Genomic DNA, 17,417 nt, shown 5'->3' with positions numbered 1-17,417 from the left:
GATGGATAGCAATTTATTCTCTGTACTGCTGCAGTGACCCAAGTGATGAGTCGACGGCGCAGACATTATTTTCGCAAATGTAAGTGTGCTCAGAGCTACTTCTGTATTGCCAACCTGACATCTTTTGTCTGCAATGAAGGTGCCCCGAAGGTGCAGACCCAGCTGCTTCTGATGAAGACATCAGGCAAGTGCTTATTGTGCTCTCCCTCTGGCTGCTTATTGTGGCCATTAACGGTTTTACCAACATATGACCACTGCCTTCAGCCTGAACCTACCAAGACAGTTTACGGCGCAGCATGACCATGCTCTGGAAACAATGTCGTTACGTTGTTTGAAAGTCCCATTGGTACTATTGTGACATGTTGCCTTTATGCACTTTTGAACACTGTAAAAGTATTGAAATTCTCATTTGTATGTGCATATCCAACAGGGAGCCAGAAGACTCTGAGCTCTACTATGATGGCGACATTGAATGGCAAGTATATATCATGCAGGACGTTTTTTAGCTTCTATAACACACATGCTGCCACTTTATCCAATTGGCCACTGGCATAAAATAATTGACAAAACCAAACCATAGCAATAGTAGTGCATGGAGGTTAGAAATAATGCATTTTGTCTCATGGTTACACAGTTCCTTCGTTGAGCAAGGCTGGAGTGCATCGCCAACAGTAGTAATCTGTGGAAATCCTGCGAGGTAAGCTAATTTGTTTTCCCAAGATCTATGAATCAGAGAAGGTGCTTATGAACAACCTACATCTACTGCTCTGCACGTGAACTATTTCTCTTTTGCTTTCTTTCAATTCCTTATCCCCTTTCCTCTGTGCAGGTTAGCCAAGGGACGTTAGCCTGGTTAATTTCCCTGCCTCTCCTTTTCTCCCTTTTTTCTCCTTCTGACGGGTAAGAAAGCAATGACTGAGCAAAATAGTTTTTATTGCATACTGTTACGGCGAAACGACACCAGGCTAAGAGAATATTTAGCACAGAAACTTCACATTCACACCATATCATCTCCTCCGCTTCACTTCGTCCTCTTTCTCTCTTGACCCACATGCATCTACGCATCAATGCTCGTAGCCTTACACGTAGCAATATGCTTGGTCTGGCGTTTACAATGTGCACTGAATTTGTTATTCAGCTCGACATCCACTGATACTGCAGCACCAATGCGAATGACAGAAGCCACAACTGTGTCAAGGTAATATGAAGTTTAATGCAAGATATTTCCATTAATTCTTCTTTCTTTGTTTTCGTGCAGGCCTCCAAAGAGGGCGCTGCCTGCTGCTCATCCTCCCCGGTACTAGGTTCAGATTTCCTGAAAGAGAAAAGTGCACAAGACATTGTACTTTTAACTACTCTCTGTCATTTGTTGTATTTTTCAGGACAAAGAGGCAGAAGAATGGAGAGCAGATTGAAAGCACAATAACAAATGTGCTCGGGGCATGCTCTGCATCACTGCGAAGCATCCGCGAGAAGCAGCAGCAGCCAGAAGCAGAGGATGAATGCACAGCGATGGGGCAGTGGGTGGCAAGTAAGCTTCGCACGCTGCCACAAAAAATGCGCTGCGAGGTTACATTTAAATTACAAACATTAATATTTGAGGCAGAAATGCAAGTCCTTCAGGATTAATGTAATCTTGAACTTATCTCACATTCAGTCATATTTAATCAAGTCATATTTTTACTTTTGACCAGCAATATCATTTAAGCATATGCATACCTCATGTCCTGGGACTGTGCAATGAAGAAAAATAAATGTGTATTGTTTATCATGTTTCAATTTAAGGCAGAAATGCAAGTCCTTCAGGATTAATGTAATCTTGAACTTATCTCACATTCAGTCATATTTAATCAAGTCATATTTTTACTTTTGACCAGCAATATCATTTAAGCATATGCATACCTCATGTCCTGGGACTGTGCAATGAAGAAAAATAAATGTGTATTGTTTATCATGTTTCAATTTAAGGCAGAAATGCAAGTCCTGCAGGATAAACATAATTTCGAACTTATTTCACATTCAGTCATACTTATTCAAGTCATATTTTTACTTTTGACCAGCAATATCATTTAAGCATACGCATACCTCATGTCCTGGGACTGTGCAATGAAGAAAAATAAATGTGTATTGTTTATCATGTTTCAATTTAAGGCAGAAATGCAAGTCCTGCAGGATAAACATAATTCTGAACTTATTTCACATTCAGTCATACTTATTCAAGTCATATTTTTACTTTTGACCAGCAATATCATTTAAGCATACGCATACCTCATGTCCTGGGACTGTGCAATGAAGTAAAATAAATGTTTATCATGCTTCAATTTGAGGCAAAAATGTAAGTCCTTCAGGATAAACATAATTTTGAACTTATTTCACATTCAGTCATATTTAATCAAGTCATATTTTTACTTTTGACCAGCAATATCATTTAAGCATACGCATACCTCATGTCCTGGGACTGTGCAATGAAGAAAAATAAATGTTTATCATGTTTCAATTTGAGGCAGAAATGTAAGTCCTTCAGGATAAACATAATTTTGAACTTATTTCACATTCAGTCATATTTAATCAAGTCATATTTTTACTTTTGAATAGCAATATCATTTCATTCAAGCATACTTCATGTGCTGCTACTGCAATGAGGAAAATAAATTTGTATTGTTTACCATGTTTCAATATGCAGTTTCATTTTCCTTTTTGTCTTGTGTACTCAGTTCACACTCACTCAAATTATGCAATAGACATGTTAAGCTAGAACAAGTGCAATAAATACCATGCATGCACACTGTGTCCACTTCGTACATTTTTTTTAAAATTAAGTTACTGAAGCATAGCTTATTAAATATAGTTAGGTTTCAATTCCCACTTAAGAAAGTATGCAATATTTTTTTCCTTGAAGTTTGTTTTTAGCTGAAGAATGTCAAGGTAAAATGGCTATTGGTGCGCATGTGTTCCATTGGGCGTTCAAAGTAATGTGTCAGCTTGCCGCCTAAGCAATGTATATTTTTTCTTAAGTACTTGTGTTTTGCTTGTCACTGCTGAAAAAGAAAGGGAAATCGGCACTACCGTTTGATGCCTCTAGGCATGCTCAGTAACACTATGGGACAAGAGTCGGAAGGCGGCAGGAGAGAAAAACATCATCGGTCAGCTGTTGAATCCATCTTAGGTCGCACGCGAGGTGTTTGCCAACCCGCTCTCCCTCTGGCTGCTTAACCTTGTGCTTACCTTAGTGCCTGCACGTGCTACAATTCTTTCTTGCCATGGCACCGTGCCATCTTGTATAAAGTACCGCGCAAGCCGGTCCCGCACGTCCATTGCAGCTCTAGAAGATGGCAAAAGAACATGCTCATAAATAACGTCAAAAGCGTAGCACTGTAACATCATCATCATCATCATCAGCCTGGTTACGCCCACTGCAGGGCAAAGGCCTCTCCCATACTTCTCCAACTGCCCCGGTCATGTGCTAATTGTGGCCATGTTGACCCTCCAAACTTCCTAATCTCATCTGCCCACCTAACTTTCTGTCGCCCCCTGCTACGCTTCCCTTCCCTCGGAATCCAGTCCGTAACCCTTAATGACCATCGGTTATCTTCCCTCCTCATTACATGTCCTGCCCATGCCCATTTCTTTTTCTTGATTTCAACTAAGATGTCATTAACGCGCGTTTGTTCCCTCACCCAATCTGCTCTTTTCTTATCCCTTAATGTTACACCTATCATTCTTCTTTCCATAGCCCGTTGCGTCGTCCTCAATTTAAGTAGAACCCTTTTCGTAAGCCTCCAGGTTTCTGCCCCGTACGTGAGTACTGGTAAGACACAGCTGTTATAAACTTTTCTCTTGAGGGATAATGGCAACCTGCTGTTCATGATCTCAGAATGCCTGCCAAACGCACCCCAGCCCATTCTTATTCTTCTGATTATTTCACTCTCATGATCCGGATCAGCAGTCACTACCTGTCCTAAGTAGATGTATTCCCTTACCACTTCCAGTGCCTCGCTACCTATCGTAAACTGCTGTTCCCTTCCGAGACTGTTAAACATTACTTTAGTTTTCTGCAGATTAATTTTTAGTCCCACCCTTCTGCTCTGCCTCTCCAGGTCAGTGAGCATGCATTGCAGTTGGTCCCCTGAGTTACTAAGCAAGGCAATATCATCAGCGAAGCGCAAGTTACTAAGGTATTCTCCATTTACTCTTATCCCCAATTCTTCCCAATCCAGGTCTCTGAATACCTCCTGTAAACATGCTGTGAATAGCATTGGAGAGATCGTATCTCCCTGCCTGACGCCTTTCTTTATAGGGATTTTGTTGCTTTCTTTATGGAGGACTACAGTGGCTGTGGAGCCGCTATAGATATCTTTCAGTATTTTTACGTACGGCTCGTCTACACCCTGATTCCGCAATGCCTCCATGACTGCTGAGGTTTCGACTGAATCAAACGCTTTCTCATAATCAATGAAAGCTACATATAGTGGTTGGTTATATTCCGCACATTTCTCTATCACCTGATTGATAGTGTGAATATGATCTATTGTTGAGTAGCCTTTACGGAATCCTGCCTGGTCCTTTGGTTGACGGAAGTCTAAGGTGTTCCTGATTCTATTTGCGATTACCTTAGTAAATACTTTGTAGGCAACGGACAGTAAGCTGATCGGTCTATAATTTTTCAAGTCTTTGGCGTCCCCTTTCTTGTGGATTAGGATTATGTTAGCGTTCTTCCAAGATTCCGGTACGCTCGAGGTCATGAGGCATTGTGTATACAGGGTGGCCAGTTTTTCTAGAACAATCTGCCCACCGTCCTTCAACAAATCTGCTGTTACCTGATCCTCCCCAGCTGCCTTCCCCCTTTGCATAGCTCCCAAGGCTTTCCTTACTTCTTCCGGCGTTACTTGTGGGATTTCGAATTCCTCTAGACTATTCTCTCTGCTATTATCATCGTGGGTTCCACTCGTACTGTATAAATCTCTATAGAACTCCTCAGCCACCTGAACTATCTCATTCATATTAGTAATGATATTGCCGGCTTTGTCTCTTAACGCATACATCTGATTCTTGCCAATTCCTAGTTTCTTCTTCTCTGCTTTTAGGCTTCCTCCGTTCCTGAGAGCTTGTTCAATTCTATCCATATTATACTTCCTTATGTCAGCTGTCTTACGCTTGTTGATTAACTTCGAAAGTTCTGCCAATTCTATTCTGGCTGTAGGGTTAGAGGCTTTCATACATTGGCGTTTCTTGATCAGATCTTTCGTCTCCTGCGACAGCTTACTGGTATCCTGTCTAACAGAGTTACCGCCGACTTCTATTGCACATTCCTTAATGATGCCCACAAGATTGTCGTTCATTGCTTCAACACTAATTTCCTCTTCCTGAGTTAAAGCCGAATACCTGTTCTGTAGCTTGATCTGGAAGTCCTCTATTTTCCCTCTTACCGCTAACTCATTGATCGGCTTCTTATGTACCAGTTTCTTCCGTTCCCTCCTCAAGTCTAGGCTAATTCGAGTTCTTACCATCCTGTGGTCACTGCAGCGCACCTTACCGAGCACGTCCACATCTTGTATGATGCCAGGGTTAGCGCAGAGTATGAAGTCTATTTCATTTCTAGTCTCGCCGTTCGGGCTCCTCCACGTCCACTTTCGGCTATCCCGCTTGCGGAAGAAGGTATTCATTATCCGCATATTATTCTGTTCCGCAAACTCTACTAGTAACTCTCCCCTGCTATTCCTAGTGCCTATGCCGTATTCCCCCACTGCCTTGTCTCCAGCCTGCTTCTTGCCTACTTTGGCATTGAAATCGCCCATCAGTATAGTGTATTTTGTTTTCACTCTACCCATCGCCGATTCCACGTCTTCATAGAAGCTTTCGACTTCCTGGTCATCATGACTGGATGTAGGGGCGTGGACCTGTACAACCTTCATTTTGTACCTCTTATTAAGTTTCAGAACAAGACATGCCACCCTCTCGTTAATGCTATAGAATTCCTGTATGTTACCAGCTATATTCTTATTAATCAGGAATCCGACTCCTAGTTCTCGTCTCTCCGCTAAGCCCCGGTAGCACAGGACGTGCCCGCTTCTGAGCACTGTATATGCTTCTTTTGGCCTCCTAACTTCACTGAGCCCTATTATATCCCATTTACTGCCCTCTAATTCTTCCAGTAGCACTGCTAGACTCGCCTCACTAGATAACGTTCTAGCGTTAAACGTTGCCAGGTTCATATTCCAATGGCGGCCTGCACTGTAACAGCCTCCTTGTAAACACAAGCACAAATTTACATTTGTGGCAAGACTAATTATCAGCCTATTCTATGTCCACTGCAGGATGAAGGCCATTCCCGCAATTGTAATCGTCCCCAGTTCACTGCTACCAAATGTTTCCCTTTCTTTGGCATGGAGGGCCTTAAGCAGAGGAACCTGATGGTCTGTTTTTTTACTAAACAGCACCACTTGAAGCTCTTGCTTAAATTTGCATGTAAAAAATTTACCAGCTTGCTGTCAAATTTTACTTTCATACATTGTAAATTATCTGATGCAACATTGCATAGCAACATGGCTGTGAGAGATGCCATAGATGTGGGAGGCTCAGAATTGAGTCAGACTTATGAAGGTTGTAAAAGCTTGCCAAATAGGCCGAGCTTGTACATTGTGGAATGCAAAAGAAAGAGCACATGCGAAGTTTGTTTTGTAACACAAGTTGTCACATAGTGCACTTATTGTGCAGTATTGGTTCAACTGGATGCATAATCATAATGCGATATTACAGACGGGACTTTTGCGATTTACCTTGAGGAATGAAATCCAGTGCTATCAATGTCTTTCAATGGCAACCCAGTTTCTTCACTCCTCCATCTTCCTTCTGTTATATTTCCCTCCCAATCCTCAGTGTCTGCATATCCAGGTGGGCTATATGTTGTTCTCGAGAGAGGAGAGTCCTTCATTAAATAATTATGCAATGCAATGCAGGACTTCACTATATTCTCAGTGCTCTCCTCAGAGGCTCTGAATGGTCTTCGAAGGATGCGCCATCTGCTAGCCATGATGCCGAACGAATTTTCAATGAGCCTCCTTGCTCGACTCAGGCGGTAATTGAATGTGGCTCGCATAACATAAGCCTCGTTCGTTGTCCCATCAGCTCGATGCCTTTGGAGATCTAAGAGAAAGCAGCAATCATTTAAACAGCGGCGACACCTCATCCATAATCTCAAAGAAAGTGTCTATTTTTGACAATATTTCCCACAAACAACAATACCTAACATGTTATGCTTGGCTTTTCATGACCTTGCAATGGCAGTGGTCATCCTAGTTGGCATTGATACGCCTTGTTAGCTCTCTTTACACTCAACAATGGCTACATTAATGGAAAGCAGGAAGACTGTCATGGCCACCCTGAATGATTGCCGATTTATGGCAAGGGTCATAAAATTGAGCAATGAAAGTAATGTAGCTTTATATTTACAAAGTGGACAAGATAACTTACCACGTCTAGAATATGGTCTCATGAGAGATGGCTTTAGTGGGAATGCCTCATCTCCAACCATAAGGTAGGGGATCAGGCCTGCCGAACCAACATTTGCAGGGGGTGGTATTCCACATCTGCGCTCGTTAAGTATAGTAGGCAGTGGTGACCTCAAAAATATTCCACCATCACTTTCGCCTCCATAATGCACCAGGTCGACATATATGAATCTGAAATAAACACGGAATAATGCACCTGCAATGCACCAACCAGCCCCATTGAACACACTGCTAACGTTCATAAGTATACTGTGTGCCTATGCATTATCCATGGGCAAAGCTGAATACATGTCTAACCATGTCCCCAATTAAACTTGCACTTACTGCCATCTAGTAGAAAGTAAAATAATTTGAACCTGTAGTTTGCATCGCAAGCAGCCATGATAACCACGCTGAATGTCTTTTTGTAGTTGAGGTTCCTAGAGCCGGAGTTGTTGGGGCACTCAATGTGGACATGTTTCCCATCAATACTTCCAATACAGTTTGGAAAATTCCACTTCTCTTCCATTTCATCAGCAATCTGAAACAGTGACATGCACATAAAAATATTACGCAACACACCACATGTGCATCAGAAACTGCAGAGCTTTGCCAAAGGTTGCTTCCTCAAAGAAAAAATTGAAGTAGATGTGAAACTGACAGCTGTCATATATTTCATTGCACTGCATGTCATTTAAACTTTTCATTATTTTCCTGGTGAGCTTGTTTCCTGTTTCATACTGTGCAACCACAGGATTTATCTGTCTTGATCAGCATAATCAAGTGAAATAAGTTATCATAAACACCTGTCCACAGTGCCGTGAAGACTGATTTGACCAGATATGTTGCTTGATAGATGCCTGATAATAATTTTATTTAGTTGTGGCTAGAAAGCATGTAAATATCAATGTCGATTCACGAACTTTCACCTTCTTCCATTCATTGCTGGTTTGCGGGAACCTCACATAACCAGCCTGCAGTACATCCCATATTGCGCCTGTAGTTTCTTTCACAATCATGGCTGCAGTTGACCGTCCAATCAAAAAATTGTATGACAAGCTCCTGAAAGTGTCACCATTGGCAAGGAATCTGGAAAACAAGCATATTTAATGTTGTATCTCAACTGATAAATAGCATTCCTGAGACATTGCTTTCACTGATGTAACAATAAATTACAATACACTTTAGATGTAAATACAGGGAATTTTTTTAGCGCACCTTCATCTCTCAGTTTTCATTGCATGGTTTGTTTTAGAGCTAGTTTGCTCTGGGGCGTCTATGTACTACCTGTTTGCGCACTGGCGCGGGCTGCGGTTTCGGTTTTGTTTCGTGGGTGGTTTCGGCTTCTTGCGCTCACAAAACTGATGGCTATCTCGTTACTAATCGCTCAAAGGGCGACCGCCTGTTTCTCACTCGTTTAGTGCTCACAGGGGTGCGCATAGGAAGAATGCCGCCATGAATGCGTTTCCTTTTCTTTCTTTTTGAGAGTCACGAAAACTAATTGCCTCTGCTTGGCGATAAGATGACATTCGGGGTAGTTTGTGACACGTTTTGCTTATACACAGTACATATATACAAACGCAAAATAATTTTTTCTCACTTTACGATCGCCCTAGAAAAATTAAGGCAATTTTTTTATCGAGGTAGGTCCCTCAGGAGAATTGGAATCTGCAATTAAAAACATCGACCCTGAGCGGTCGCATGTGGTGAAAAAGATCGACCCTGAAAGGGTTAATAAATAAAGCACAACATTTTATCACACATTATTACGAGTTCAAACATTATTTTTGAATTCCCTGTTGTTTTGTATTTGTTTCTCAGTCGTTACGGAAGTTCTGCAAGTGTTGCTGCATCAAGCAGATCTCTACATAATACAGCGTCATTGAAACACCAAACTCAGTTCGAGATCTGTTAACCCTTTGAAGGTTTTCGCCGTACATGTACGGCGGCGGTTTTCTGTCCCGCAAGGTCTTAGCCAAGTACGGTTACGGTTCCGACCCTCCGATTGAAATTTCGCGCCATAATGACGATGAACGCTCATCGGGAGGTGCTGCCACCTCTTAGCACTTACAAGATGCGTTTGAAATTGGTGCTACCTTCTTGGGGAGATAAACAGAGCTGATTGCTAGCTTCAGCGTACAGTGCACTAGACTGTACTTCAGCGCGTCGCTCAGACTGCGGCAACGCCCCTTTGGCGGTTTCGGTTTCGCAGGTTTCGGATCGCAACGGAGGCGCGTGAAACGTCACTTTTTTCTTTGTTGGCACTCTCTTGCAGGGCGATGGAAGTTGATTTCTATCTTGATTGGCGCTACTCTTAGCTTGCTTCAGCGCCGTTCGCAAGATATTCTCGCTCTCAGTGGCAACGCGCTTTCGCGGTTTCGGTTCCGACGCGTGATCGCAACGGAGGCGCGCGAAACGTGGTCTTCCTCTTTGTCGGCACGCTCTCGCAGGGGCGGCGGAAGTTGATTTCTATCTTGATTGGCACTGCTCTTGGCTTGTTTATCACCACTTGCTTATCAGCGCTGTTCGCGAGGTATTCTCGCTCTCCGCGGCAACGCGCTTACGCGAGAGGGTGCCTCAGACCTCTGCCCAAGGCAGCCGCACGCAGAGATGGCATGTGTGCGCCAACACAACTCCTCGCTTCAAGAGAAGAGACACGCATTTTAGGTGTGCAGACTGCGATAAGGCGCTGTGCGTAGACCCGTGTTTCAAGGAGTACCATGCTCGGAAATACTATTAAACATTTTGCAGTTCTGAGTGATGCCGACACCAAAATATTGTTCCTAATTATTTTTTACTATTTATTCCCGACTTAATACATCTTGTACATTCAAGATCCGCAATAAAGTAATTTGACCACCTGGGAAAGTTTTTTTCAAAATAATTCGACCCTCAAAGGGTTAACGAGTGCTTGAAATAATTTTTCAGGCTACTAGCAAATCCTTATACTGTACCAGGGGAAGAAACAAGTAAGCATAACGTTCATGCAACACATTATTTTTCTTGCATAATCAACTAAGTAATCTGTCTCCATTGCAGGAACACTTCCAAGAGCAGCAAATTGCTCGCAATCCAGTCTAAAATAGAAAGAAGAATTTTAAAAAACTTGATAATCTAATTACCAGCCCAAATGCAGCACTGTGAGTTAAAGTGCAGCTTCCTTGAACGCTCAAGTATTGCTTCCGCATGCCAAAACAAAGTTACAATGCGACATACACACCTAGGAACGAGAATTGTAACAACGCAAGTATATAAGTGGCAGAGCAAAATTCTTTCACAACAGCGCTTTCCCAGCACAACAATGCCTGAACAACTATGAAACTTACCTGATTGTCATAGCAAGCCGATCGTGCGCCGAAATTGGGTCTTGAAACGATGTTGTCTGGCGCTCGATGAGCGGTCGGACCAGTGCGAGCAATGCGTCGAAGATGCTCGGTGGCATCCTCAGAAAACTGCGATGGATCGAATCGATCGTTACATTTTTAAACGAAGGCTCGCTATAAACGCTAAGAATCCTCACAACTTACTCTCGAAAATAAGCTTCGTCCTTGGCGCGCAGCCGTGGTAGAAGCGCACTCGCTTGTCCCTCGACGTTTCTGTATCTCCAACTTGGTCGCACCCAGAACCTTCGCCGCCTTGCGTTTTGAGTGCGCCGATGCCGGAGTAGCAGGGAACACGCCAGAATGATGACATTCAAAGTAATTAAAGTATCATCTGTATCAACGCCGGTAGCGGGCATCGCAGCGCAGCGCTGGAAGTTGGAGAGAGCAGACAGCCCACCGAGCGCGCGAAATGATAGGAAAGGCGCGCAATCTCGTCGGATCACGTTCGTGCTGCGAGCATCTGTGAGACTGGTTCGTGTCACGTGACTGCCGCACTGGCCAAACTGCCGTGCAGTTTGGACGACCCTTGCGCGGCCGACGTTCTACGGTGCCGGAAGCCGGCGCGCCGTTACGGCACGTTTGCCGGTAGCGTGGACGCGCCTTAAGAGCAGCTGCCCCCGGACGCCAAGGGAGAGGCTCCGATTTGTACTGTTGAGTTACGTGCTCTCCCGTCTCTCCAATTCGGTCGACCTGACCGGCCGCTCTTTTGCTATGTTAGAATAAACAAGTTGTTCTGTTACCAGTCTTCTCATGCTTTGCCGGGACCTTCGGATGCTTCCAGTGCCCCAGGCCGCCAGGCCAACGCTACCCTTGGGGCTTGCGACCCATTGGCAATAACGGGCGTCAGCACCGAGACCCCAACAACTCGGGCCAGCGGTGCGATTCCAACAACAACTAGAACCATAAGAAGTAAAGATACGCGAGATTGTTGCCCCCAAAAATCCCGTAAATACTATTAAGGCTGAATGGGAGGATATCTTTTCTTCTAACGCTAAACTCCTGCCAACTAGATATTTAAGCGGCCTATTACAGAATCATTTGGAGCAATTGAAAATAAAAAATGTAATATCGACGGATACATTAATGTGTGAAGAGAAAACGGATGTAGGCATTCTTTCCGAGTTGCTATCCTGGTCTTATTCACTGCGACTTCCTGATTTTACACCCATACTTTAGGCAGAATTATTAGCAATTACTTTAGCTCTTCGAGAACTTCCTGTGATTTCTTCGACAGCTGTAGCAGTGACCGGTTCCTTGTCAGTGTGCACGGCACTCATTTCATAATCAGACAATAGAGTTCTTAATGTACGACAAACTTTAATCGCTTCGATCTTACGTCTGGTATATATGTGCACCAGGTAACCATGTGCATGGTTTGCCTTTACATACATACATACATACATACATACATACATACATACATACATACATACATACATACATACATACATACATACATACATACATACATACATACATACATACATACATATACACACACATACACGCATAAATCTTTATTTCAGCAGCTCACAACATATTACACATTTCGTGCAGGCATAAGCGCAGTTGGCTTGTGGGCGGGTCACGGCACTCAGGAGGTGTTAGCTCGCCGCTTACCAGACAGAAGTACAACATAGATAGAATGTATTACCGCACTTTGTGTACTATCGCACTATATATATCATCGCACTATATGCAATATCGCACTTTCCCCGCCCTCGGTTAAGTTATTAGCCTATCAATCTCTTGTAAGACCTAAGTTGGAATATGCATGCGCGATCTGGGACCCTCATAAACACAACCTTAGCAAGGCACTCGAGTCGGTATCCAAATCGTGCAGCCAGATTCATAGTTTCTGGCAACTCATATCATACAAGTGTCACACAGTTAAAATCAAAGGCTAATCTTCCAAAACTAGATAGGCGCCGCAAAACATTCACACTTAAGCTATACCATAAGCTATACCATACCCTCCCTCTTGACAACACCCTTATCAAACCAGCATACCGTCTTTCAAGCCGTATCAGCCACCATAAAGCAGTTTACCCGCCACAAGCTCGGATAAATGCTCATCTTCATTCCTTCTTTTCTCAAACAGCCATCGATTGGAATAATCTTCCAGTCAGCGTCATTATTCATGATGATCCTGCGCGTTTTAGGTCCGCCATTGAATCCCTTGCCTGACTGCGTCATCTGCTCGTATTATCTGTAGTGTTCTTCTAAACGTGTTTCTGTCGACATCTTCATATGTTTATCGAGATGTCTGCCTGTTTTTACTTACTGTGTTCCATACCTAGAAAAATGTCACTGCCATGTCGATTGTCATATTTGATAAGTTCTCGTGTTCTTTCGTGTACATATATATATATATATATATATATATATATTTCTTAGCCTGTGGATGTGCAAAGTGTTGTAGTCTTTACGTTTTTCTACGCTGCTGTTTCTCTCAACTAATTTCGCTGCTTACTGCAGTGCTACTGCGTTCCTGCTAACTTGTAATAAATAAATAAATATACATATAACAATCAGCTTCAAAAGAATACTATACACAAGTGTTTTACTGGCGCGTTAATAGTTAATAAAAAAATAATCGGTTTAAATTTTCGTTTGAATACTGTCCCGTTATTTCTTCGGGAAACTGGTAAAAAAAAATGAAAACACATACATTAGGTGAACACTGCAATCTTTTCATTGTTTACAAGACAAGAATGAAAATAATTACAACAACCAACACTTATTTAAAAAAAACAGTACCAACAGTCTTTAAAGCGACCCTAAAGCACCTCGGATATTTTTTTAAACATTTCAAGTAAACACGCGAATCGAGTTCCGAATGCCGTCACGATCAATTAGTAAAACGGCAGCGCTATGCGCCGCGGGCACACCAAAAAAAGAAAACAATAATGTCGTGCTCCTCTCCCGGCCGCGTCGTTACAATTGCTGGTAAGTAAAGTCCCCTTTTCTATTTTAACTTCTTGTACAATTTCAACTGTACCCTGACGTATACATTATCTCTCACGTTTTCTCTCCTCGCACCCGTTTAACCGCAGCCTTCTCGGCCAATTCCCCGTAGTGGGTACGTGCCATGTTATCGGAAGCAAACAAGCAAGCAAGGTTAAACCGCGACAATAAGAAAGAAGAAAATCAATATTTACACAGCTTGGTTTGAGCTTTTCAATTATAAATATCCTTTCTCTAGGAGCCTCCTCTCTTGGAAAGTGCCACAGGGATATTTGCTCAACCGTGGAGGATTTTGTAAGTGCTACAAAGAGATTGTCTTGAATTCTTAAACATTTTATTTTTGTTCATTTTCTCCAGTTAGCTTTACCAGTTTTAGTCTTTTAATAAAGATAGCCTAATTTCACCCAAATCTTGGCCAATCCCCCACAGTGGGTGTGCGCCATCGCATAAGGAATACCATACCATACCATACCATACCATACCATACCATACCACAAAAGAAGCACAGACATATGTAGTTGATGTTTTGAGGCAACAACATATAGAAGCCGAGCAGAGCAGTCATCACCTTTTTGTTCCTCGTAATCGCCTTGCCCATATACCGCGATTCCGCCTTCGTCATGTCACCGCAACGCAACAACGCTATGCAGTGGAATCTCGTCCCGATAAGCAGGAGTTCTCGGCGCTTAAAACTTTATTCCGGAACCATGTACAGTCATCGACCGATTATTCGGACTCAGCAGGGAACGCCTACAAGTTCATATAAATGGAAGTCTAAAGTAACGGATTGACCAAAAAATCTTAGTGACATAATTGTTCTTCAAGTGGCAAATGAAGAATAGAACAAGAAAAAAGTTATCAAACGAGTTGCTGCACGCACATAAATGCTTGCGTATGACTTCGTCAGTCTGCGCACCGACCATCGCCGTGCTGTCATTACAGATAGACTAAAGTACGGTTAATTCATGCACGAAATCTACATCTTCTATCAACTTGAATACAGATTGGGCTTCTCCGATAGCTGAATAATAGCGGAGTTCTCGCATCAGTCATTTTCCGGCACTTTCATAGACTTCACTTCCACCTTTTTTGCATCGTCACGTATGACGTGATGGTCAAATAAACTTATTATTATTATTATTATTATTATTATTATTATTATTATTATTATTATTATTATTATTATTATTATTATTATTATCTTTTTTGGCGCAAGCATACAGGGTAGATCGGCGCTCTTTGAAACTGTTTCATTCTGCGTGACAAAAATTTGCAACAGTAGCCAAAGAAGTCGCCCGCTGCGTCGCTATTTAACACGTAAAAGAAAACGTTCACATGCCTCACGTTCGGCAAGAATGACTTTCTTCACAGAAGACAGGCGCTGAAAAAAAGGCAGTCACTTTAGCATACACTAAAGGAGCATGAAGTGAAAGCCTGCGCGCTCATGAGACATTCATTATGTTACTTGACATTTTCCTTCGAATGCGTTGTTACATCCTATTACTTGTTTTCTCCCACCGAAGGTCGAGGGTTCGAGTGCCTTAATTAACTCTATATTAATTAACTTCGCCTTAACTCACGCCAAAGGTCGAGGGTTCACACACGTACGTATTGTGCTTGCTAATTAATGCGCGAATGGCAGAATTCATATGCAAGATTGCAGTAAATAAGGGACATATTGTGTTCTCGCCTCCGTAATGCATATTATGTGTGCAGGGTTACGCAAGTTTAATTTGAGCGCGTACGTGTACTGGGATGGCACATAATATACTCGTGAAATAAACATATGTATTGACTTTCCCGCAGAATGTAAAAGTTGTGGACACACTCCGTGTCTATTTGATCATATGTTCTGGCTGTGCCCCACCAAAGGGCTTCGGACCTCAACAGTGAGGAGGACTAGAGTCGGCGCATATCCAGCGAAGTCCTCCAAGATCAACTCCTGGCCGTCCGGAGAGCTCACGACATCGGGAAAGCCTTTGGCCTACCGGTGCCTACGTGGGCGGAGCCACCGACTTAGCCTGGAGGCTTGTGCCCTCGGGCCCTAGTTTCTCTGGACCAAAATAAAGTTCTTGCCATGCCATGCCATGCCTTGATGTGAGTGATTATATATATATATATATATATATATATATATATATATATATATATATATATAGCATGCAGGTGCCCATTCATGTACTATTCTGAGACGTTTATTGGACATCCGTTTGCTTAAGTCCATGGGACATCCATATTACTTCCTTTTTTGGACTTGGGACTTCAGTACTTGCTTGGGACGTCCTTAGGACATTTGGTGTTTTCTGGGTCGACCTTTACGATGCCAATTGGAATCCCACTTGGAGAGAGATATGGCCGGTTCTTCCATATCTCGAAGTGGGTTCGACTTCCACAAAAGCGCTCCGTGTTGTAGGCCATGGTATACGCTCGGCTGCCGTTTTTGTTTTTACTTGCTTTCTTTTCTTTTGTTTTTTCTTCTTTAATGCGAAAGCATCAAATGGCCCATTGAGCGGAAAAGCCGGAGGCGTCTGTGGCAGGGAAACGGCCCCTAGATTCCCATTGGCTGCGACACCACGTCACGACCGCGCCTCGATGGAGCAGAGCGGGCGAAAGGGAACACGTGCTTATCGATAGCGCGCCAGGTGTTTCGTGAGGGGAGGGGGCATCGCCGCGTCGGTGGCATGCGGCGTTGGCACCGCAGACTGCTGCCGCTTGCTGGCTCGGGCATGCAGCCGTACCGCTATGCTATATTACTCGCACCGCAAAACTCGAAGGACCGCTAGGCGGCATCAAATTGGACGTTAACGCTTTGGCATTCACAACTCATAAGAAGCGCTTAGGTGTCCTCGTTTTTTTTTTCAGATTTATTTACTTATTTATTTATTTTTGTTCTCGCGCGGTTTTGTTTAGCATGACATGGCGTCTTCTACCGGGGAAACGGTTCTGCGAGACGTACTAAAGTGATTTCTGTGCTGGCGTTGAGTCGGACGGCCGGACGGAGCAACAAGCGCGGTGTGCGCGCGCGTTTTTGAGCCTACAGCCAGCCTCAGAGATCAGTTGTGTACTTCTGCAAATTTGTTTCATGAATTTGACCTTACTGCAGCATTCTAACTGTTGTTCTAAGCTCTGGTTCAGTAGCAATGAGTCGTTACGAAACATATGACGGTCCTAACAACGTGGTAGCGTTTTGCTGCGGAATAAGTTGTGCTGTTTACTTTGACAAGCGTTCAAATCGTTATGTGTAGATACATTGTGGGACTGCCATGTTTGCTGGGCGAAGTTTCCGTCCACAAAGAAAATAGGTTTGGTTAGCAACAACCAACCAACAACAGTCTGAATCAAACTTGTCGAGTGCTCAAACGACCGGCTGCACTGCGCGAGCGTCGGATGCAGTGGTGGATGCTATGTTATAGATCTGGTTGTTCTATAATAGCGAATGGTCCAAGCATGCGGCATGACCACGCGAAGTCTTATTGCGTCGTTAGACCGTGTTCTGTATTTCTTTTTTCCGAAAGGAAGATATAAGAATTTGTTGTCTTCAGTCTTGCTTTTCCGACGTAGTCACCCTTCTTACGAAAAT

The 17,417-nt window shown here is 43.2% G+C and overlaps 1 protein-coding gene and 1 long non-coding RNA gene across 2 annotated transcripts; one reads left to right on the top strand and one right to left on the bottom strand.

Annotated features, from left to right (window-relative positions):
* Positions 1-1,193: 1,193 nt before the first annotated feature.
* Positions 1,194-11,469, bottom strand: LOC140216069 (uncharacterized). Its single transcript, XM_072286357.1, has 8 exons — positions 11,015-11,469; positions 10,814-10,939; positions 8,417-8,576; positions 7,865-8,028; positions 7,471-7,679; positions 6,777-7,143; positions 3,226-3,322; positions 1,194-1,315 (listed from the first exon to the last, which is right to left on the bottom strand). Exons 1-8 carry the CDS (start codon positions 11,224-11,226, stop codon positions 1,307-1,309), a joined length of 1,344 nt encoding a protein of 447 aa, XP_072142458.1. The 5' UTR covers positions 11,227-11,469; the 3' UTR covers positions 1,194-1,306.
* On the top strand, positions 1,242-2,670 carry LOC140216070 (uncharacterized). Its single transcript, XR_011892709.1, has 2 exons — positions 1,242-1,297; positions 1,383-2,670. It is a non-coding gene; the product is annotated as an uncharacterized lncRNA (long non-coding RNA).
* Positions 11,470-17,417: the final 5,948 nt, after the last annotated feature.

This window comes from Dermacentor andersoni, chromosome 2 (genome assembly GCF_023375885.2).
Source record: "Dermacentor andersoni chromosome 2, qqDerAnde1_hic_scaffold, whole genome shotgun sequence".
In the NCBI taxonomy this organism is placed as follows: domain Eukaryota; kingdom Metazoa; phylum Arthropoda; class Arachnida; order Ixodida; family Ixodidae; genus Dermacentor; species Dermacentor andersoni.
This window is presented reverse-complemented; position numbering and strand designations above follow the sequence as displayed.